Consider the following 17763-nt stretch of genomic DNA (forward strand, 5'->3'; position numbering starts at 1 on the left):
AATGTGAGTTTGCAACATAACATATTTCCGCAATCATCAAAAGACTATCAGAGATTGAGAATGAAACCACATAGCATATATCCAAGCTTCAATGTGCAAGTATTACACTGAGCAAAGATCAAATTAAGAAAACTTTATCGCTAAGTACTACACTATATCACCAAATGGAGCAAACCTCAAAGCTAGAACTTGTGCAGGGGTGGATATCTAGTGCCAATCATACATACTACATATGTTCTGAAGTTGATCAGTTCTATCAATCTCAACTTGTATCGGAAGTTCGGAACCCTTCTGGCTGTCGTTGTTGGTGTTTCATGAGTCAGGGGTGCTAGGGACCCTGCAATGTGGAGTTTGCGTTATCATGTAGCAGAACACCCTGTAGAGACCATTCTGGTGGAAGTGAATGCCACCTAAGAAAGATGCACAACAGGAATACAAACATCAGAATACTGACGTAGCACCTAATATACAGAAGTTCATCGTTTATTCATTTCACGACAGTCTTTGCGCTATTTCAATGAAATAAACTGTCGCAAGAACAGATACCAACGGATGAGTACTAGTCCAACAATTTGTTGTTCTACCTACTAGATAAAAATTGGTTATAAGCTTTCAACTTTCTTTTTTGTATTCGGAACAGTAACAGGGCTGCAAATCACATTGCACAAATGGCAACAATGTTCAGATCATGAGCTTACCCCACTTCATGAATATTCGTGCCAGAAAACTTAGGGTTGGCAATGGCTGCAACGTTTTCCGCCACACCTGCTTCCGTTGGACCTGGCAAGTCCTCGTCTGTCACTACCGCGGATTCATTAGAAACGCCAGGTGATCCATCACCGCCATCAGGCGCTTCATTAGGATTTCCAGATGGTCCGCCCGGATCACCGTTCTCCTGAAGCCCTTTCCCTCCTGTCCCGTGACTGTTCTCACACCCTTGGCACTTGCATCTCGTGGTGCACGCAACTTTCTTCTTCAGAATCACAATTCAAGCAACGGGATTTGAGCAACACGCACACAATCATCAGAATCAAAGCAAGCAAGACCCATCAGAGACCAACGATTTCCAAACATACCTTGAAGCACTCGCAGTAGTTTTTCTTGCATCCGGACTTGTTGCAGGTGCAGCCCTTGACATGCGACCTCTTCTCTCCCGTCACTGCGATGTCTTTCGACAACACGCCGGGCTTCGTGTTGAGCCTCAACTCGGCGTGCTCCTCCACGAAGGTTCTCCTGTCCTCCCTGTTCCAGCAGCCCTTGCAGTTGCAGGCGGAAGAGCAGAAAAACTCACCCTGGAAGCACTGGCAGTAGCTGCGACGGCAAGGACAACGGAGGAAGTTCTGATCGTGAGCTTGGCAGAGAAGAACCGGAAGAGCGAGGACAGGAGAAGCTCACCGATTCCTTACCGCTTGAGGCAGGTGGTCTTCTTGCAGTTGCAACTCGGCCTCGGCTCTTCATCTTGATTCATGGTCCCGCAGAGCTGCAAACAGATGCCGGTGGCCGGCCTCCCTCCGATGGGATGGAACACGTTCGAGCTGCAGCCCAGCTGGCCTACATGTACAAGACTAGTACAACAACCAAGCGTTTATTTTGCGGACTCTTGTAGTCGAGCCGTAATAGCTCTGGCTACTGCTTTTACAACTAACCTAAAGTTTTATGTTTCATTAACACTTTTACATCTAACGTTTTATATGTCATTAACTGGTTCAGTAGAAGTGCGATCAGACTCTTCGATACAGGGCAGCAGCAAACTACGCCATACACAGATTACTGTCCATTGCAAACACCACAAAATTCTTTAATCCGGGAGGAATCTATTTCATTGTAATGGTAAGAGAATTTACAACGCAGAGAACTGGAAACCCATTCAGACAGAATAGATACAGCCACCCAATTGTTTTCTTTTTCTTCATTGCCACAGACCTCAGCAAATACATTAAAAAGACACTACAGACCGAACTAGCGATCCACCACAGTTTCGAACCCTTCCCTGCGTTGCCGATTCCCTTCAATTCTTCTCCCAAGTAGGCAGAATATCCTGACTACACCTTAGAGGCACCAGCGTCCATGTTTCTTCCCCCCCAGCACACCGCACAGTAAGCGCTGCACGGCGAAATCAACACATACCGTGTTGGGATGCCAGGATCTTCAGGTCATGAGGACGCCATGGAACACCTTCCAGCTGACATCCGTCATTGTGCGGGGTCACCATCGGCTTCTTCAGAAGAAGAGGAAGAGGAAGAATGCGGCGAACCGGCAGATGCATCTGCTGATGGCATAGGGTCATTGCCTTCCACGCTGTCTGGAGCTGTGGCTTCAGCTTCACCACCACTGCTGCTTGCTCGCCACCGACTGACCACAATGAGCGCTCTGCTGCGCTCAGTCAAGTACCGCATGATCGAGCCACCTGACGGCACGATGAAGACCATTGTTATTGAGGCTGGAGTCCTCTCAGCTGTGTCCTCTTCTCCTTCTTCAGTGGCTCCAAGACCGCTGCTGTCATCCTCAATACTGCTGCTGAACCCTGAACGCAGCATGCTCAACAAATCCCCAATGTCCCGCTGCTGCTCCATCCGGCGCCAGTCCCGCTGCCGCTCGGGGTCTACCTCCATCGGCCTCGCTGTCGGATGCTCCACCCTGGCGTGCTTCCTCAGCTCCTGGTAGGCACCCCTGAACTCACATGACTCCATAGTGCACGACCGGACCTTGGAGTTCATGTACATCCTTGCGTCGTAGTCCTTGATGCAATCACTGACCGGCCCACGGCACAGCGGGCAGGAGAGCTGTACCTGCTGCTGACACTCGCTGCACTCGGCCGCTGAATCCTTGGAAGAATCCTTAGAGGCCTTGCAGTACTGGTCATAGCAATTGGAGTGCCGCGAGCTTGTGTCGCACATGAAGGGGCGGCAACCCTTCTCATGCGACGAGCAGACCAGCAGCACAGCATTGTGCGGGTGGTCCATACACACAGGGCACCGGACCTCCTCCCACTCTGCAGCCTGCTTTGCTGCGACCGCTGATGCAGCCGCGGAAGACTCCTCTGACCGGCGAGAACAACCACTCCGTCCATGCGACGATGATAAGTACGGTGAGGCACGAGACCGGCGACGGCTCTCATAGGAGGAAACGCGGGAGCTCCTGTCCTTTGGCATAGTTACCTCAAGTCAGTGAGATGCAATGGCTTGTTCGAAATTTTTTTTCTGGAATCCAAAGGAAAGCGGCAGAGACAGAACACAGATGCAAGGTTGGTTTCTTTACTCCAAACTCTGAAAAGGAAATCACAATACCAAGAAAAAAAAGCTTTAATCAGATAACAAGCAACAGCTCCCCGTATCCTCCATCACGCATACACACACACACACACACACACACACACACACACACACACACACACACACATATATGAACAAGGATTAAACAGTTCTGATTTAAACGGTCTTTATCTTCTGCAGAAAAGGGAATTCACTCAATTCGTCACGAAAGCAAACTCTATTTTGTAACGAGTTTCGAAAGCACTCTGACTTAAGGATTTTTTTTACGAAGACTCCTATTTGGAGATTACGCCTCTAGAAGGCGCACGACATAATATCCCGTCCAGTAGTCGTGCACAGCAGGAGCCCTTAGCTACTCCAGATTCCCCAAAAAAACAGACAAGGGCAGCGGCTCCGCATCTGAGGAGACCCCTGAAAATTACCAAGCTCTACGATTCGCTTCACATGACGGGGTGCTCGCGGACAAAAGCATCTCGCAGAAGTTGATGTCCTCAACTGATCCGCTCGAGAATCCCACAGCGGAGCAAAATTCCCAGTAATCGTGCGCGGAGGCGCAGGTCGCGCCGCCCAACAACGGCCCGGGCCGAATCGGGCGGGGTCAACGCCGGCGACGCCCAGATCGGCGCCGGCGGCGAGACCGCGCCTCCGCTTCGACCGCGGCGCCATGGATGGGGAGTAGGGAGAAGGTTTTACCGTGTCCGCGGGAGCCGGCGGCGGTGGGGTCGGAGGCAGCGCCGACGGCGGCGGCCGGCGGGCCTAGGATTCGGTCCGGGTCGCGCCGGGTAGACGCCAAGCCACCAGAGAGGGTAGCGATGTGGGGAGGGGAAAGGAGGAGGAAACGAGACGGGTTGGGTGGTGGCTCGCTCACTTTATAGGTGGGCGTGACGTGGAAGGTGACGTGGTTGGCTAGGGTTCCCTTCTAGCCGGCTCGGCTCGCCCCCTGCGTCCCTGTCGGCCACTGCGCCGCCTCGTGTGAACCGACCTCACCGTGGGCCGGCGGAGCCGGGCCCGCCTGTCGGCATCGGCGCTCGGCGCCGGAGGGTGGCCCGCGGCCGGTGTGGGCCCGCGCGCGCGGAGTAGGCGTTTGAGGATGACGCGCGGGCCCCGGGAGCGGCGTCGGTTCATCATGAATCATGAGGCGTGATGGGAGAGGCGGAGAGCGAGTGAGGTGACCGACCGACGAGGGAGGTAGGGGCGCCACGTCAGCGGCCCGGGTGCTAGTCCTTCTTCCCCTGCTCCTTGGCCCCGCCTGCTGCGATGGGAACGGGTAAAGCTCGAGTAGAACGCCCATGACATGTGGGCTCCTGTGTTGGAAGGTGGGTCCAGGTAGTGGGGCAAATGATTTTTTTTCGAAATACGGGGCAAATGATCGGTCGACGATTCGGGCGAGGTGTACGCGTGGGTGAACGCGCATTGGAAATGAGTGGGCGGGGAATAATTTTCGGTGGGTCCCAGCACTCAGGGAAACGAGCGGCACGTAGGAGTGCGGCTGTGCGGGTACGATCGAGGACTCGAGGAGCATTTGAACCGGAGGTAGGAGAGAAGGCAGAGAGCTGAGAGCCTACGCCTGGCGTTTGGATGCTTTCTTTTGTTTGAACTTTTCTCCCTCGTCCTGCGCACTAGCCACCAGGCCGCCCATGCGACTGCGGGACTGCCCCTCGTGCTAGTACCTCCGACTCCGAGTTTGATGCCTTATTGTTGTCAAAGTTGGGAGGTACTAAATTACTGTTACAGCACTGTAGCACACCGTAGCGTTTCGTTTGTATTTGTGAATTATTGTCCAAACATTGACTAATTAGGCTCAAAAGATTCGTCTCGCAAAGTACAATAAAACTGTGCAATTAGTTTTTAATTTCGTCTACATTTAGTACTCCATGCATGTACCGCAAGTTTGATGTGATGGGGAATCTTTCTTTTTGCATAGTGACAAAGTTGGGAGTTGGGGGTGAAGTAAACAAGGGCAAAATTCAAACTCACGACCGGAGTCGGGGGCGTGAGTTTCATGGTGACGAGCTGACCTCCCCGTATAACAACGGCACGGTGGCGCAGGAATTTGATGGTCAGCTCCCCACAATTGGCGCAGGGATTTGATGCTCGCTTCTCGCTCATCTGTTGGTGTAAAATACGCTGCAAGTAATATCTGCGGGCAGTTTGCAGTTGGCGAGTTAAAACCCGACCATTTTGCAACGCGTGCTTATGGTTTAGAGTAATGTTTCACAAGTATTTATGACAAAATCGTTATTATGTTTCCAAACTAAGCTACTCATGTGGATCAAACTAAGGTCCTGTTTGGATACAAACTCCTAAAATTCAATAGTGTATTAAAGTTTATGATCCTCAAATTGCTAGTCCTAAAGTTTAGTACATGGCTGTTTGGATGGACTACTAAAGAATCTTTAGGACCTTAGAGGGAAAATGTTATTTTACCCCTTAATTACTCCTCTAAACTACCCTGCATTGTTCACGTCATCAATGCATGCGAGGGCAATAGGGGTAAAGGGGAACTTGGGGACCACTTTTAGGAGAAATAGGATCCATTAGTACCCCTTGACCCTCCTAGTGAAAATGGCCCTCCTAAAGTTTAGGAATGCACTTTTAGGACCCATGTTTGGATGCACAAGTCTTAAAAGTGTTCTAAAAGTGGACAAGGTGTATCCAAACAGGCCCTAAGGTGGTGTTTGGATCACTAGTAAACTTTAATCCTGCTGGGGTGTTCGGATCCATGGGCTAAAATTTAGTCTTCCTTCAAATAATAACTGATTTGCCCTCATTTATTGGCCCATTGTGCTCTGCTCCAGCCACATCGCCTGCAGCAGCTCGCCGCCTCCCGCATCCTCCGCTCTCCGCCGTGCGCCGCAGGGTCGGCCGGCGCGGACGCTGCCGCCGAGGGCAGCTGAGGATGGCGGAGTCCAACGGCCCCGGCGCGCCACCAACGTCACGCCCGCCTAGCAGCTTCCTGTCGACGAACACCGCCGGCAACGCGACGGCCTCGGCGCCGGCGCCGGCCGGGACGGCCCCGCCCCCCAAGCTTCTTGCACCGCAGTTGGAGGAGGCAGCGCTTCGCGCCCAGGCCGCATCAACCCGGCGAGGGCGGCCCCGTCTGCAAATGCGGGCGGAGGCCATGGGGGTAGGCGGAGGACGTGGGGCCGACCGGAGGCGGGAGGCTGGTCGGAGGAGGTCGGGTTGGGTGGAGGTGACGGGGTCGAGCGGAGGCGGGGGCTGGCCGGAGGAGGCGGGGTCGGGCGGAGGCGGGGGCTGGCTGGAGGAGGCGGGGTCGGGCAAAGGCGGCGGGCCGGGTGGAGGTGGCGGGCCGGCCAGAGGAGGCGGGGTCGGGCGGAGGCCGCGAGCGTTGGAGGCGGAGGAGAGAGGGAGTGCGGGAGGGGCAAGGGACCACGCGGAGGAGAGAGGAAAGGGGGTAGGGGTGGAACTTGGTCTTAGGGACCACTTTTAGCCCAGTTTAAGGTCTCTTTGGGGGCTAAAATTTTTAGTCCAAAATTTAGTTCTTTACCCCTTTTTGCCCACCTGTTTGGATCCTAAGAGCTAAATTTTGAGCTAAAAGTGCAGAACTAAAATTTAGCTCATGGATCCAACAAACGCTTCTAGGCCAAAGAAGAGTAACAATATATTTGTTCGAACCCTAACCACTCCTTCCAAATTTTGGTAATGTCCAAATTATGATAATGGCCAAAGCTGCAGTGGCTGTCGGTGGCTGCTATAGCTGCCTGCAACATCAAGCTGTTCCGATCAGGCTAATTGTAGACCAAGTTGTCAGAAATCCCTCAACTGTCTTTCGGGGGAAAAAAATCCTTCAGCTGCCATATATGACATAAAAACTCCATGCGTTGAAATCCTTTTTAGTTTCAAAATATATCTACTTATGATAAGTGCATGACACTTGGCTCCTCCTCTACTTACCATTGATCTTTTGGCAGTCCCCCGCCCCTACTTGAACTTGGCATTGAGGTGCGTTTATGATCTGTACGTTTAAGAGTTCCATGCGAACTCAAGCAAATTTGAACATGGCGGCCTTTACTAAATCAAAATATATTTTTTGAATAGATTGTTCAATAACCCAATATAAAGTAAATATATTTTTTAGTCTATGATATGACAATGTGACGCTACAGTAAATATGTACTTAATTATGAATTAATTAGGTTTAATAGATTCATCTTGTAAATTAGCCTCTAAAAACTTTAGTCCCGTGAACCAAATGGAGCCGGTCTTCTGTCACCAACGTGTGAGCTCTGACACCATCGGGCCCAACATCAGTGACAAAGTCACCGTTGATTTGACCTGCCAGCCAGGTCTCGATTTGCTGTGGATAAACGGGTATTGCATCCAGCTATGCCACTTGACAAATCATGAGTGATATGCAGGCTGGCTATTTTATGGCCCACATGCCTCCAGCACTGCATCCTTCACAAACGAAGATCAGTAAATCTGCTATCAGTACAAATCAGTTCTCTAGTGAAGTTCCATAACTCTCTTGTTTAGTAAACTAATTAAGCCAGTAGTTATCTGATGAGTCCTTGAAATGTTTAATCCTGCAGTTTTTTTATCAATCCACATGTAGTTTACTAGTTTTGCAAAACAAAACGTACATCGCAATATAAGAGTTGAAGTTGTTTTTTCTTGTCTTACTGTATTATATGTTGTGGTAGTGCCGTAGTGGAAAGGATTAATGCATCATTTCAAAAAGACGTTAAGCAAAAAAATTTATATGACTATTGGAATTATTATTGACGTCATGCACATGCAACCTTCTATATAGCGGATTTAATTTGTAACTTTGCCAGGTGAGGATGACGGGAAAAGAAACCGTAGTAACTATGGCTAGTTATTACGCCTCATAGTGATTTGGTAAAAAAAAACTAGAGAAATAATATGCACATCCAAAAGCCCTTCATAACTATTTGACACATGCCCATGAGATATCCATAGCCATTAGGGCTTTGTTTAGCTGCCCAACTTTAGGGTGTTAAAAATACTGTAGCAACACTGTAGCGTTTCGTTTGTATTTATGAATTATTGTCCAAATATTGACTAATTAGGCTCAAAAGATTCGTCTCGCAAAGTACAACAAAACTGTGCAATTAGTTTTTGATTTCGTCTACATTCAGTACTCCATGCATGTACCGCAAGTTTGATATGATGGAGATTTTTTTTTTGCATAGTGCTAAAGTTGGAATTTTGGAGTGAACTAAACATGAGCTAGGTCCTACTTCATCATCTATAAGAACCTTCCTCCTCTTTCTTTTAATTTGACCTTACTTGCTAAGTCAATTTCTTTGTCGTCATGTTATATTATCATAGTCGAGACTTATACGTGACATACTTGGGCCTTCTAATACAATTGGATTTTAAAATTAGCTTGCTATTTTGGTATGTTCGTACTCCGTAATAAATTACTATTCGTTTTGGCTTTTTCTAGATAGATAACTTTTTACTTCGTATCTAGGCATAATATATATCTAGGTATATAGCAAAAGTTACGTATTAAAAAAGCCAAAACAAATAGTAATTTGAGACGGATGGAGTATAGATATCAACGCTATGACAAATAGAGGGGCTATTTGGACCTGTAGAGGTTGTGTCGTAGTAGTGTAGCTATATGTGTGTGGATCGATGCCTCGTGTTTTAAAGTAAAAAAAAAAAAGCTATAGCTGAGATATTATAGTTAGCTATTTAGAACCTTCGACCTTGTGCACATGTCATGAGACCTAATGCAATGATTTTCAAAAGAACTTACCTCAATTTTGTAATCTTAATCAACATTTTACTAGATCATGTACCTAATTTAGCGATTTAGAAAAAGTTAAGCAACCATTGAAAATTCGACATTTTAGTGTCATACAAGCATGCAACTTTTTTCTCACTTCAATCTGGTAACGTGCTGTACCTCCACAATTGCGACCTAATATTTCTGTATATCTATAATCAAATATACATATCAGACCACATTATCATCGTGTGCCCTTATCGTTGCCAGTCATTTCATGGGCCTCATAAAGCCTAAAACAAAGCAGCCCGTCGGTCAACTAGGCCTGTCGGAGGAGTTGCGCCCAATGGGCCGAGCACGAGGTAAAAACTAAAGGGAAAAGGGTGTGGCCCCTGCCCGGGTTTTATCAGAACAGTAACCCCTGGCCCTTCTCGCTTCTCGCCCCGCTACCGCTCCGGCTTCCCCGCCCTGGTCACCGCCGCCGTCGTCGCCGGCGCCCATGGCGGCCTCACCGGAGACAGCGGAACCACCAGAGACCTCAGATACGCACTCATCACCACATCCACCTTCTTCTCCCAGACTCCATCCTACTCAAGAGAACCCCTCCCTGACCACCGCTGCTCCACCGGAGATGGCCAATCCCGATCAGTTCACCCCTGTCCCACCACCCCCTGCAGAGCAATCCACGGTGGAGCATTCGGAGGCGGAACCGCTGCCTCCAACGCCGATCGATGAGGCGGAACCGCCGCCTTCGCACCCTCCTCCTCCAGAGGCGGAGCCCGCAGCATCATCTGCTTTTGAAGCGATTCCCACGGAGAATGTCGCTTCCCCTTCGCCGCTTCCGAAGGACGTGGCAGTTGAGGTCTCTCACGAGGTAGCGGCCTCGGCCCCGTCGCCTTCTCCCTCTCCATCTCCCCAAATCGTTGGGGCCTCACCGGAGGATGCGCCACAGCCGCCGTCGCCGCCACGTACTCCTCCAGCTACGACCGCACATATCTCCACTGATCCCTCTACTACCGGGGCGACAGCAATGGCGTCCCAGGACCAGGAGGAAGCTGCTCGGCCATCCCTTGCGCCCGAGACGATGGACGCGGACTCGCGCACCGCGCCCGCGCCGCTGACTCTGCCAATGGAGAGTGGGCCAGAAGGGTTGTTGTCACAGCAGAAGCCGCGTCCACCATCCCCTACGCTATGTGAAAATTTGGAGCCTGCACAACCATCGCCGCAGCCATGCCATCCAGCTGAAAGCACAGACGCCTCACTGGATGCAGCTGTGGATGAGGCAGTGGAAGGGACGCTAGAAAAAGCTGCTGGATCACTGCCTGTGCCAGAGGTAACAAACCGGGACATGGACATCACAACTGGTATGCTTCCAGCATGGGAGATTGGATCAGAAGAAATGCTGTCACAGCAACAGCTGCGACCACCTTGCTTAGAAACAGCGCCTCTGCGAGGTGAAAATCCAAAGTCTGTATGGCCACCACAGCCGCCACCTCCAGCTGAAAGCACATATGGCTGGTCAAATGCAGCGACGAATGAGGCATCAGCTGTGGCTTCAGAAGAAGCTACTGTGTCATTAGAGTTTGGGGCAGAGAGGTCGTTGCAGGAGCCAGTGCAAACATCGAAAACTTCTATATTGGAAGCTGAGCCTTGTTCACCGGAGATGGCTCCTCCAGGGTTTGAAGATTTTAAGTCTCAATGGTTGCCACTGTCGTCTCCTACTCTCGCTGAATCCACACACAATGTGGTACAAGTGGCTGCCATCAATCCTGTGGGCATGACGCCAGATGCAGCAACTGAGTCACTGCCTGCATCGGAGGCCATGGATGTGGAGATAAACATATCACCTGGCCTACTCCCACCGTTGAAAAGTAGGGCAGAGGTCCGATCGCTGCAACCACCTCTGGGGTCATGCTCTCCCATGATGGAAGCTGCACCATGTTCACCAGATATGCCACCTCCGGGCTTTGAGAATTGTAAGTCGTCATGGCTACCGCAACCGACTATTCCACCGCTATGTGAAACCACATACGCCTTGCCAGATGTGGCTTCCACCAAGGCAGGGACATCTGTGGAAAAGGCTTGCTCAGTGCTGGCATTGGAGGCAACGGATGTTGAGACAGGCACAGAGCGGTGGCGATTGCCACAGTTGCAGAGTGGAACAGGGGGTTCACTGCAAGAGCCGCTGCCAAGATCACCTTCTCCCACGATGCAAGCTGCACCCTGTTCACTGGATACAGCACCTCCGGGCTTTGAGAATATGAAGGCCATGCATGTGACATCAAAGGGAGCTCCGCAGTCATCTTCTGCATCTGCATTGGAGGCGATGGATTTAGACATGGATGCTGCACCAGCCGTGGCACCATCATCAGAGAGTAAAGCAGGGAAGTCATTGCCACCTGAAACCCCCCTTGTGCCTTCTCATGTAGCACAGCATACGGCCTGTTCACTAAGGATGGCGCCTTCAGGGTCTGAGAATGTGGAGTCCGCACAGCAGCTGCTGCCACCAGCTGTGGTTCTTCCTCCTGATGAGACCCCAGATGCCTTGGCTGATGCAGGGACCAAGACAGTCACAATGGAACAAATGCGTCATCCAGTGTCTGTAACAGGAGCAACGGAAGAAGCAAATGGGTCTATTCTGCCTGCAGCACTGGAAAATGGTTGTGATGACCCATTGCCAAACTTAGAGCCACAAGCATCTCCTGCTGCAGTTCACGCTGCTCCTACATCACCAGAGATAGCTCCTACAAGTTTTGAGAATTCGGAGTCCTTTCAACAGACCTCTCCTTGTCTAGCTGAGACAATAGATCCCTCCGCACATTCATCAGCTACTATGCCTGCGATTGTGAAGTCAAACAAAACGAATCTGCCGTTATCTCCATTGCAGGCTACAGATGCAGACATGGAAAGTGCAACCCGGCAGCAGTCGCCATTGAAGAGCGAAGAGAGGTCACTGCCACAGCCAGAGCAGCATCCATCTTCTCCCTCTGTGAAGAATACTAATTGTTCGCCAGAGGTTGCACCCCCAGGTTATGAAAATCTGGACTCCTCGGAACAGCTACCACTGCCACCGCCTCTTAGCATGAAGTTTGGTCAGTATTTTTCCATCCTTTTGCGGACTTATATTTCTGTTGTGTTGACTTGGTACTTTTGTAGTCATCTATCGGGTTCATGGCTTATGAGAACATACTTAAAGGAGGGGGGGGGGGTATGTTCTGTGCTACTATCTTATTGCTCCATTGATATCTCCATATCTTGTACCAGCACACTTGTTCAACAATAACGCACTGGACAAAGATTATCAGTTTACTTACCGCATGCCAAAATATATCCTTTTTTTAAAACAAGAAAGGTACTGTAACTAAGCATACCATACCAAGCTGCTGCATGAAGATACGATGAGAAAGCTTTGATACATAAAGCTCAAGCCTGTAGGTACATTGACAATGACCCTGAGAACTTCTCTTTGGGCTCTTTAGAAGCAGGCTTGAGGACAACCCTGGCATCTGCAAGGCCCTTGACCATGATGCTGGACATCTCCATAGGAGATTCCAAAAATAGATCTTAGTTTGAGTTGTGATACCACAGAGCTTATGTGAAGACATGGACCTTTTGTGGAATATGCAATTCGTTTGCTAATTGAGGCACTATAAAAAAAAAGGATATTGATTTTACCTTTTAGTCCCTGATAAAATGATTCAGGACATTTTGTCATTATTTTATCAACAAGCCAGTCTCTTTATCAGACAAAAAAGAGGGGAATTGCAGAGTTATGGAAGTTGTGCTGTTTGTTTGCAATTGGAAACTACAATAGTAACATACTTTTCTTTAAGGAAAAATTAAAAGACCAAATCTGTATGGGCAGTATGGTAAACAAGCACTTGCTTTGAGGTTTGATCTAAATTTTTGTGTGTTCATCTTTAAACTACCTACAGATGCTACTATACATTGTATACAGCTCTTCTAAGTCACTATTAGATACAACCATAAAGATGGAATACTATTATGAGTTATGACAGACCCAATTTCGTCATTTGTACAGAATCTGGTTTCTTTGGTTTAGAGGTACATATGGATTGCTTTTTATAAGTGGCTTGGGACTGAAAGGCTTTGATGTTGATTTATTCTTCTAAAAACTATTTTGTTTAATGTGGGACTTGTATGTTTCATTGCGTTATTTTTTGACCTTGCTGGTGAATTGCGCAGAAATGGGTCAAATGGTATGTGGATGTTGTCGTCAGCTTCTTGCATATCCCAAGGGTGCTGTTCATGTTCAGTGTTTTGGTTGTTGGACAATAAACCTTGTATTGGAAGGTGCGTGCTATTTCTATGTCAAACATTGTCTCTCCTTATTCTATTGGTACATTATTCGCAATTGTTGTCTTTGAAATAACTTCATTACCAACCACCTTATTTCTTACTCCCTCTGATCCCCAATATAAGTCCATTTAAGCTCATGTATGGGAGTTAAGGTGGATGCCAGATGCCAAATTGCCCATCAATCATTGACAGAATTAATGTGGCCTGTGGCCAGCATCGTTACTTCCATTGATTAGTGGCATGTAAATAGAAGCAAAACAGGGAAAAGTGAGTAAAAAAGGTTCCATGAACTAGGGATGGAGTTATATTTATAGTAGACTGAAGAAGGCTTAGATGAACTTGGAGGAATTCTGCTGTAATTATTTAACTGTGTTTTTTGTCTCAAAAGTTTCGTTTCTATATCATTGTCTAAGTTTTACAGGTGTAGTTTGATTTTCCAAGTATATCAACATAAACTTGGTTAGCAGAGAATTCTTATCCTTTGCTTTAAGTTGCATTATACATTCCCTTCGAAATTTTTTACACAACATTTCTGCCTGATATTTTTTCTGCTAAAAAATTATATTAACTTGCTCTTGTAGGTTTATTAATGCTTCCATAGCTTTTTACAAACTCACGTTAAAGTTATCTATGTGCTTTCTTATCATTCAAAGATTGTTTTTACCTTTTTTTCCCTTCCTTGGCAGAACATCAAGTTGGTAAGGTGTATTGTGGGGAGTGTGATACATTGTTGATGTATCCTTTTGGGGCTCCTGCTGTTAAATGTTCCAACTGTCTTTTTGTCACTGAAATCGGAGTAAGTGAACTACGACTTGTCACATAGTTTACCTGCTACATGTGCTTTTTTATCCTAATATATTTTGATGGAAAAATAAGGTGCATGCCACTGTAATGGTGAGATCACTACTTATATGCTTGCTTAAGTTTTTGAGGTCTCACTCAACTTATTTATCTACCTTTTATGGAATATTTGCACCTTAGATTCTAATTTCAAATTCATCTAGTTTTGTATATGTTATAAGATAAATATTTGTTTCTGAGTCAGAAGTCTTGTCTAGTTTCATTATATGAACAAACTTACATAGTTCCAAATTAAAAACTTAAAAATACAAATGCACTAGGCTACCGCTGGCCGTACCAAAGAATGATATGATTCTGTAACCTAGCAACCTACTGAAAAGTGGACACTATAGAACAAAACGAAACAGGCATTAAAACTTGACAATCATATTTCGCCACATTGAGTAGCCTCTGGTCGATCTACTGGTGCCCAAACTTGAATCCTACTGAATTCCTCTTCTGCCACCCACCACAATAGCGTGGATTGCTGTTGAAGAGCCTTGCATGCCTCCTTTTGTAGTCCAGCCAAAAATTCAATCCAGTGACACAAAACATACAAAGGCAGGACCATGTAGTAAGTTGTGCTGGCAGCATGCGTTGTTCCTGCATTTCCAGGTTGACCAAATTCTTCCATTTGCAACTGCCACTAACTTGTGACTATTCATTCACATTGAACTGGGTGTTTCAATCTACATAAAGTTGTTGCACTGCGTTTGGAATTGTTTGCAGAACCATTGAACATTAAAACACGCTCCAAATATACTTAACCATAGGACAACATAGGTACTGAATTACCACATTTCCAAGATGCTATTCCTCGCCACTAACCAGGCAGCGCGTCAATCCTCAGGGATAGTTTCAAGTTCCAGATACAAAGAGAACTGTCAAAATCCTTTTGAGATCCAGACTGCTCTGTTCAATCTGTACTACACTATGAGCCAGGGCGGTGAGCTAAATCACCATTCTCATAGTTTTAGGTAGTATAATTGCTGCACTAGAAGTGTTGTATCAATAGACCTGCTCATGTTACCAATAGAAATGTCACCCATCTCCACACCAATTAATAACATCACCCATTGTTAAACAAGTTAAGCAGCGTGCCTTTATAGTTTTGTGAAAAGTGCCACATACCATCATGCTGTTCAATTACAACTGGCGCCTGGTACAGTGGTACCATGTGTCATTGACATACTCGTCATATCTTGCAATCAAAAGAACTATCAAGCTTCAGGCAAAAACATGCACTAATCTCTTCAAATTTTCTTTTGCCAGGAGCGCAATGTTCGTCCTCGGATATCAACGGAACAGAGTGTGTCACCTCACCCACAAGAAGTAGCTCACCAGAGCTAGTCAGGCTTAACCATGTTCAGTCATGTAGCCTGGATGCTCCCTGTAATGCCAGAAGCTTCAGATGCCGCCATGGCCCATGGGAAACTTGCAAGTCTTTGGCAGTGTAACCACAAATGGCACTGTGGATAGCTTCAGATGCAGCCTGTAGCGTGGGTGGACGAAAGGGAAATCCTAGATAGTATCTCCAGAATTAACTGTGAAATGAAAAGATCACATCCTGCGGTCATACTGCTTAGCTTGTCCATAGGGAAGATGAACTGTTTACACTCGACTGCATCTGGAGCGGGGTAAGACATAAGACGGGTGCCGGTATGGTGCTTTCAGATGATACGTTTCCTGTACTCAGTGAGAGCCCTTCTCACTAATGTGCGTTGAAGGTTCCAAAAGTGTTCTGCGGTCCTTGGTAAGCACCGGTTTCGCAAATTATACTTGAGAGGTACAGGGATTTAGTACCTGTGCAGTAAAATTTGGTACCTTCGTGGCATTTTTACCCTCAAGGCTCCAAGAACCGGCAAAAGCTTCGACCCCCAAGGTCCCAACTGCAAGAAACCCACTGGCCTCGAGAAATTTGGGTTGCCATATCACCAATTCGCCATGGTAGAAAACAGAAAGGTGGTTTAGGAATTAAGGATTTGAGGAAAATGAACCTGAGTCTCATGGTTGTGGAAACTAGAAAATGAAGGACTTTGGCAGTGAGGAAAAAGTACAAGAAGATTGAAAGGGGTATAGCTCAATTAAAGACTAAGCCCAACAACTCTCCGGTTTGGAATGATTTGTTAAAGGTCAAAGATATTTACCAAAAGGTATAGTTATTACAATGGGAAATGGTCAAAATACTGACTTTTGTTCGGGGAATGGTCCCTCTAAGAGATAAATTTCAGGATCTGTACAATATATGTATTGATCAAACAGTGAGTGTAGCAAACATGGCTGTAATATATGTATTGATCAAACAGTGAGTGTAGCAAATATGGTTGCGAGAGGTTGGAGATTAACCTTCCACAGATGGTTAGACAAAAGAGCTCCAAATCAACTAAGGCAAATGAGAGATATGCTCTCCTGATAGAGATAAACCAAAATGGATCTAGGGGAAATCTGGATCATTTACTGTTAAATCATTGTACTCCTATATGTGCAGTACCGAAATTGGCAATCCTCACATTAAGACATGGAAATCCAAAATCCCATTAAGGATCAAAATCTTATGTGGTTAGTACATGAAAATGCCATCTTACCAAAGATAACATCCTGAAACGCAACTGGCAGGGGGGGTAAAAGATGCTATTTTCTAATACGTATGAGTCCATACAACACATTTTCTTTGATTGTTACTGGCAAGATGTATTTGGAGCTTGATTGCAATGGTGATTGGTGTTCGACCATCCACTTTCACACAGTTTTGGGAATGGGTTAGGAGATATATGCCACAAAACAAAAATATTCACTTTGCTTGCCTGTGTCAGCGATTTGTTGGGTAATATAGAAAACTAGGAATGCGGTTTGTTTTGAGAAAAAACAGATTAAATCTCCTACAGAGGTTATCTGCTTAGCTTCTTCTTTTATATCATACTGGGCAGGCCTCCAGAAGCAGGATGACAAGCAGAACATGGAAGCGGGAGCAGAAGCAATGAAAGGGGGTGGCGCTGCACTTCTATCCTCGTGAAGAAACAGTGGAAGACATGGGTTCAGGGTGCTGCTGCTGCGTTGAACTCACACCCACTATTTTCTGAAGAGTAGCCCCCCAGCTGCTGAGATGCTTTTGTTTCTCTTTTCTTCTGGTAGCTACTGGTGGAAATCTTGTAATCCAGAATAGGTTCCTGGTGAATGTTCTTCTCCAACCGGGTCAATCCTTTGCGTCTGTCATGCTGGTTACTTTCTTTTCAGGTGTAGAGTCACCGTTATGAACCTGTGACGTCTAATTTCGTTGCTTGTTGGTAATGAAATTCGGCGAGGCCCTTGGTGGCAAAATTCGCCATGGTAGAAGTTTTACCTGAAATGATTCACTGTTGAGTATTTTCATCATCAGAAAATCCAAGAGGCCAAGATTATGAGTTCTCATTTTGGAGGATTCTGGGACTCCTAGATGGGCCGAATTCTTCCCTGGGCCTAAAGACCCGTCGAAGGCCTACTATGGCGGCTAAGGAAAACCAGCTCCATTGACGTAAGGCCGGGATAACACGCGGCCCCACCCCCACCACTGCAGACTGCAGTCGCCGCGCATGGAGCTCGGAGGCGGAGGGCGACGAGGCGCCGGCGACC

The 17763-nt window shown here is 47.2% G+C and overlaps 3 protein-coding genes across 4 annotated transcripts; 1 reads left to right on the forward strand and 2 right to left on the reverse strand.

Moving 5' to 3' along the window:
• Positions 1–54: 54 nt before the first annotated feature.
• Positions 55–1703, reverse strand: LOC101760025 (protein tesmin/TSO1-like CXC 3). Of its 2 annotated transcripts, none has more exons than XM_022826909.1 (4): positions 1407–1703; positions 1077–1311; positions 699–970; positions 55–410 (listed from the first exon to the last, which is right to left on the reverse strand). In XM_022826909.1, exons 1-4 carry the CDS (start codon positions 1466–1468, stop codon positions 329–331), a joined length of 651 nt encoding a protein of 216 aa, XP_022682644.1. In that variant the 5' UTR covers positions 1469–1703; the 3' UTR covers positions 55–328. The 2 variants fall into 2 exon arrangements, with proteins under 2 accessions (XP_022682644.1, XP_004969151.1); XM_004969094.2 differs by having other exon boundaries at positions 699–973.
• A 91-nt stretch (positions 1704–1794) lies between these two features.
• On the reverse strand, positions 1795–4106 carry LOC101760426. Its single transcript, XM_004969095.4, has 2 exons — positions 3966–4106; positions 1795–3266 (listed from the first exon to the last, which is right to left on the reverse strand). The coding sequence occupies exon 2, from the start codon at positions 3150–3152 to the stop codon at positions 2193–2195; it is 960 nt and encodes a 319-aa protein (XP_004969152.1). The 5' UTR covers positions 3153–3266; positions 3966–4106; the 3' UTR covers positions 1795–2192.
• Positions 4107–9404: 5298 nt separating this feature from the next.
• On the forward strand, positions 9405–16619 carry LOC101760844 (proteoglycan 4). The gene is made up of 4 exons (XM_004969096.2): positions 9405–12086; positions 13201–13308; positions 14001–14110; positions 15427–16619. The coding sequence occupies exons 1-4, from the start codon at positions 9494–9496 to the stop codon at positions 15502–15504; spliced, it is 2889 nt and encodes a 962-aa protein (XP_004969153.1). The 5' UTR covers positions 9405–9493; the 3' UTR covers positions 15505–16619.
• Positions 16620–17763: the final 1144 nt, after the last annotated feature.

The sequence above is a fragment of the Setaria italica genome, chromosome V (genome assembly GCF_000263155.2).
Source record: "Setaria italica strain Yugu1 chromosome V, Setaria_italica_v2.0, whole genome shotgun sequence".
Lineage (NCBI taxonomy): Eukaryota > Viridiplantae > Streptophyta > Magnoliopsida > Poales > Poaceae > Setaria > Setaria italica.

Coding starts and splice junctions, on each gene's coding strand:
- LOC101760844 (XM_004969096.2), top strand. CDS start 9,494: ATGGCGGCCTCACCGGAGACAGCGGAACCACCAGAGACCTCAGATACG. Junction 12,087..13,200: donor GCCTCTTAGCATGAAGTTTG/GTCAGTATTTTT, acceptor TGAATTGCGCAG/AAATGGGTCAAATGGTATGT. Junction 13,309..14,000: donor AATAAACCTTGTATTGGAAG/GTGCGTGCTATT, acceptor CTTCCTTGGCAG/AACATCAAGTTGGTAAGGTG.
- LOC101760426 (XM_004969095.4), bottom strand. CDS start 3,152: ATGCCAAAGGACAGGAGCTCCCGCGTTTCCTCCTATGAGAGCCGTCGC.
- LOC101760025 (XM_004969094.2), bottom strand. CDS start 1,468: ATGAATCAAGATGAAGAGCCGAGGCCGAGTTGCAACTGCAAGAAGACC. Junction 1,312..1,406: donor AAGACCACCTGCCTCAAGCG/GTAAGGAATCGG, acceptor TTGCCGTCGCAG/CTACTGCCAGTGCTTCCAGG. Junction 411..698: donor ACGAATATTCATGAAGTGGG/GTAAGCTCATGA, acceptor CATCTTTCTTAG/GTGGCATTCACTTCCACCAG.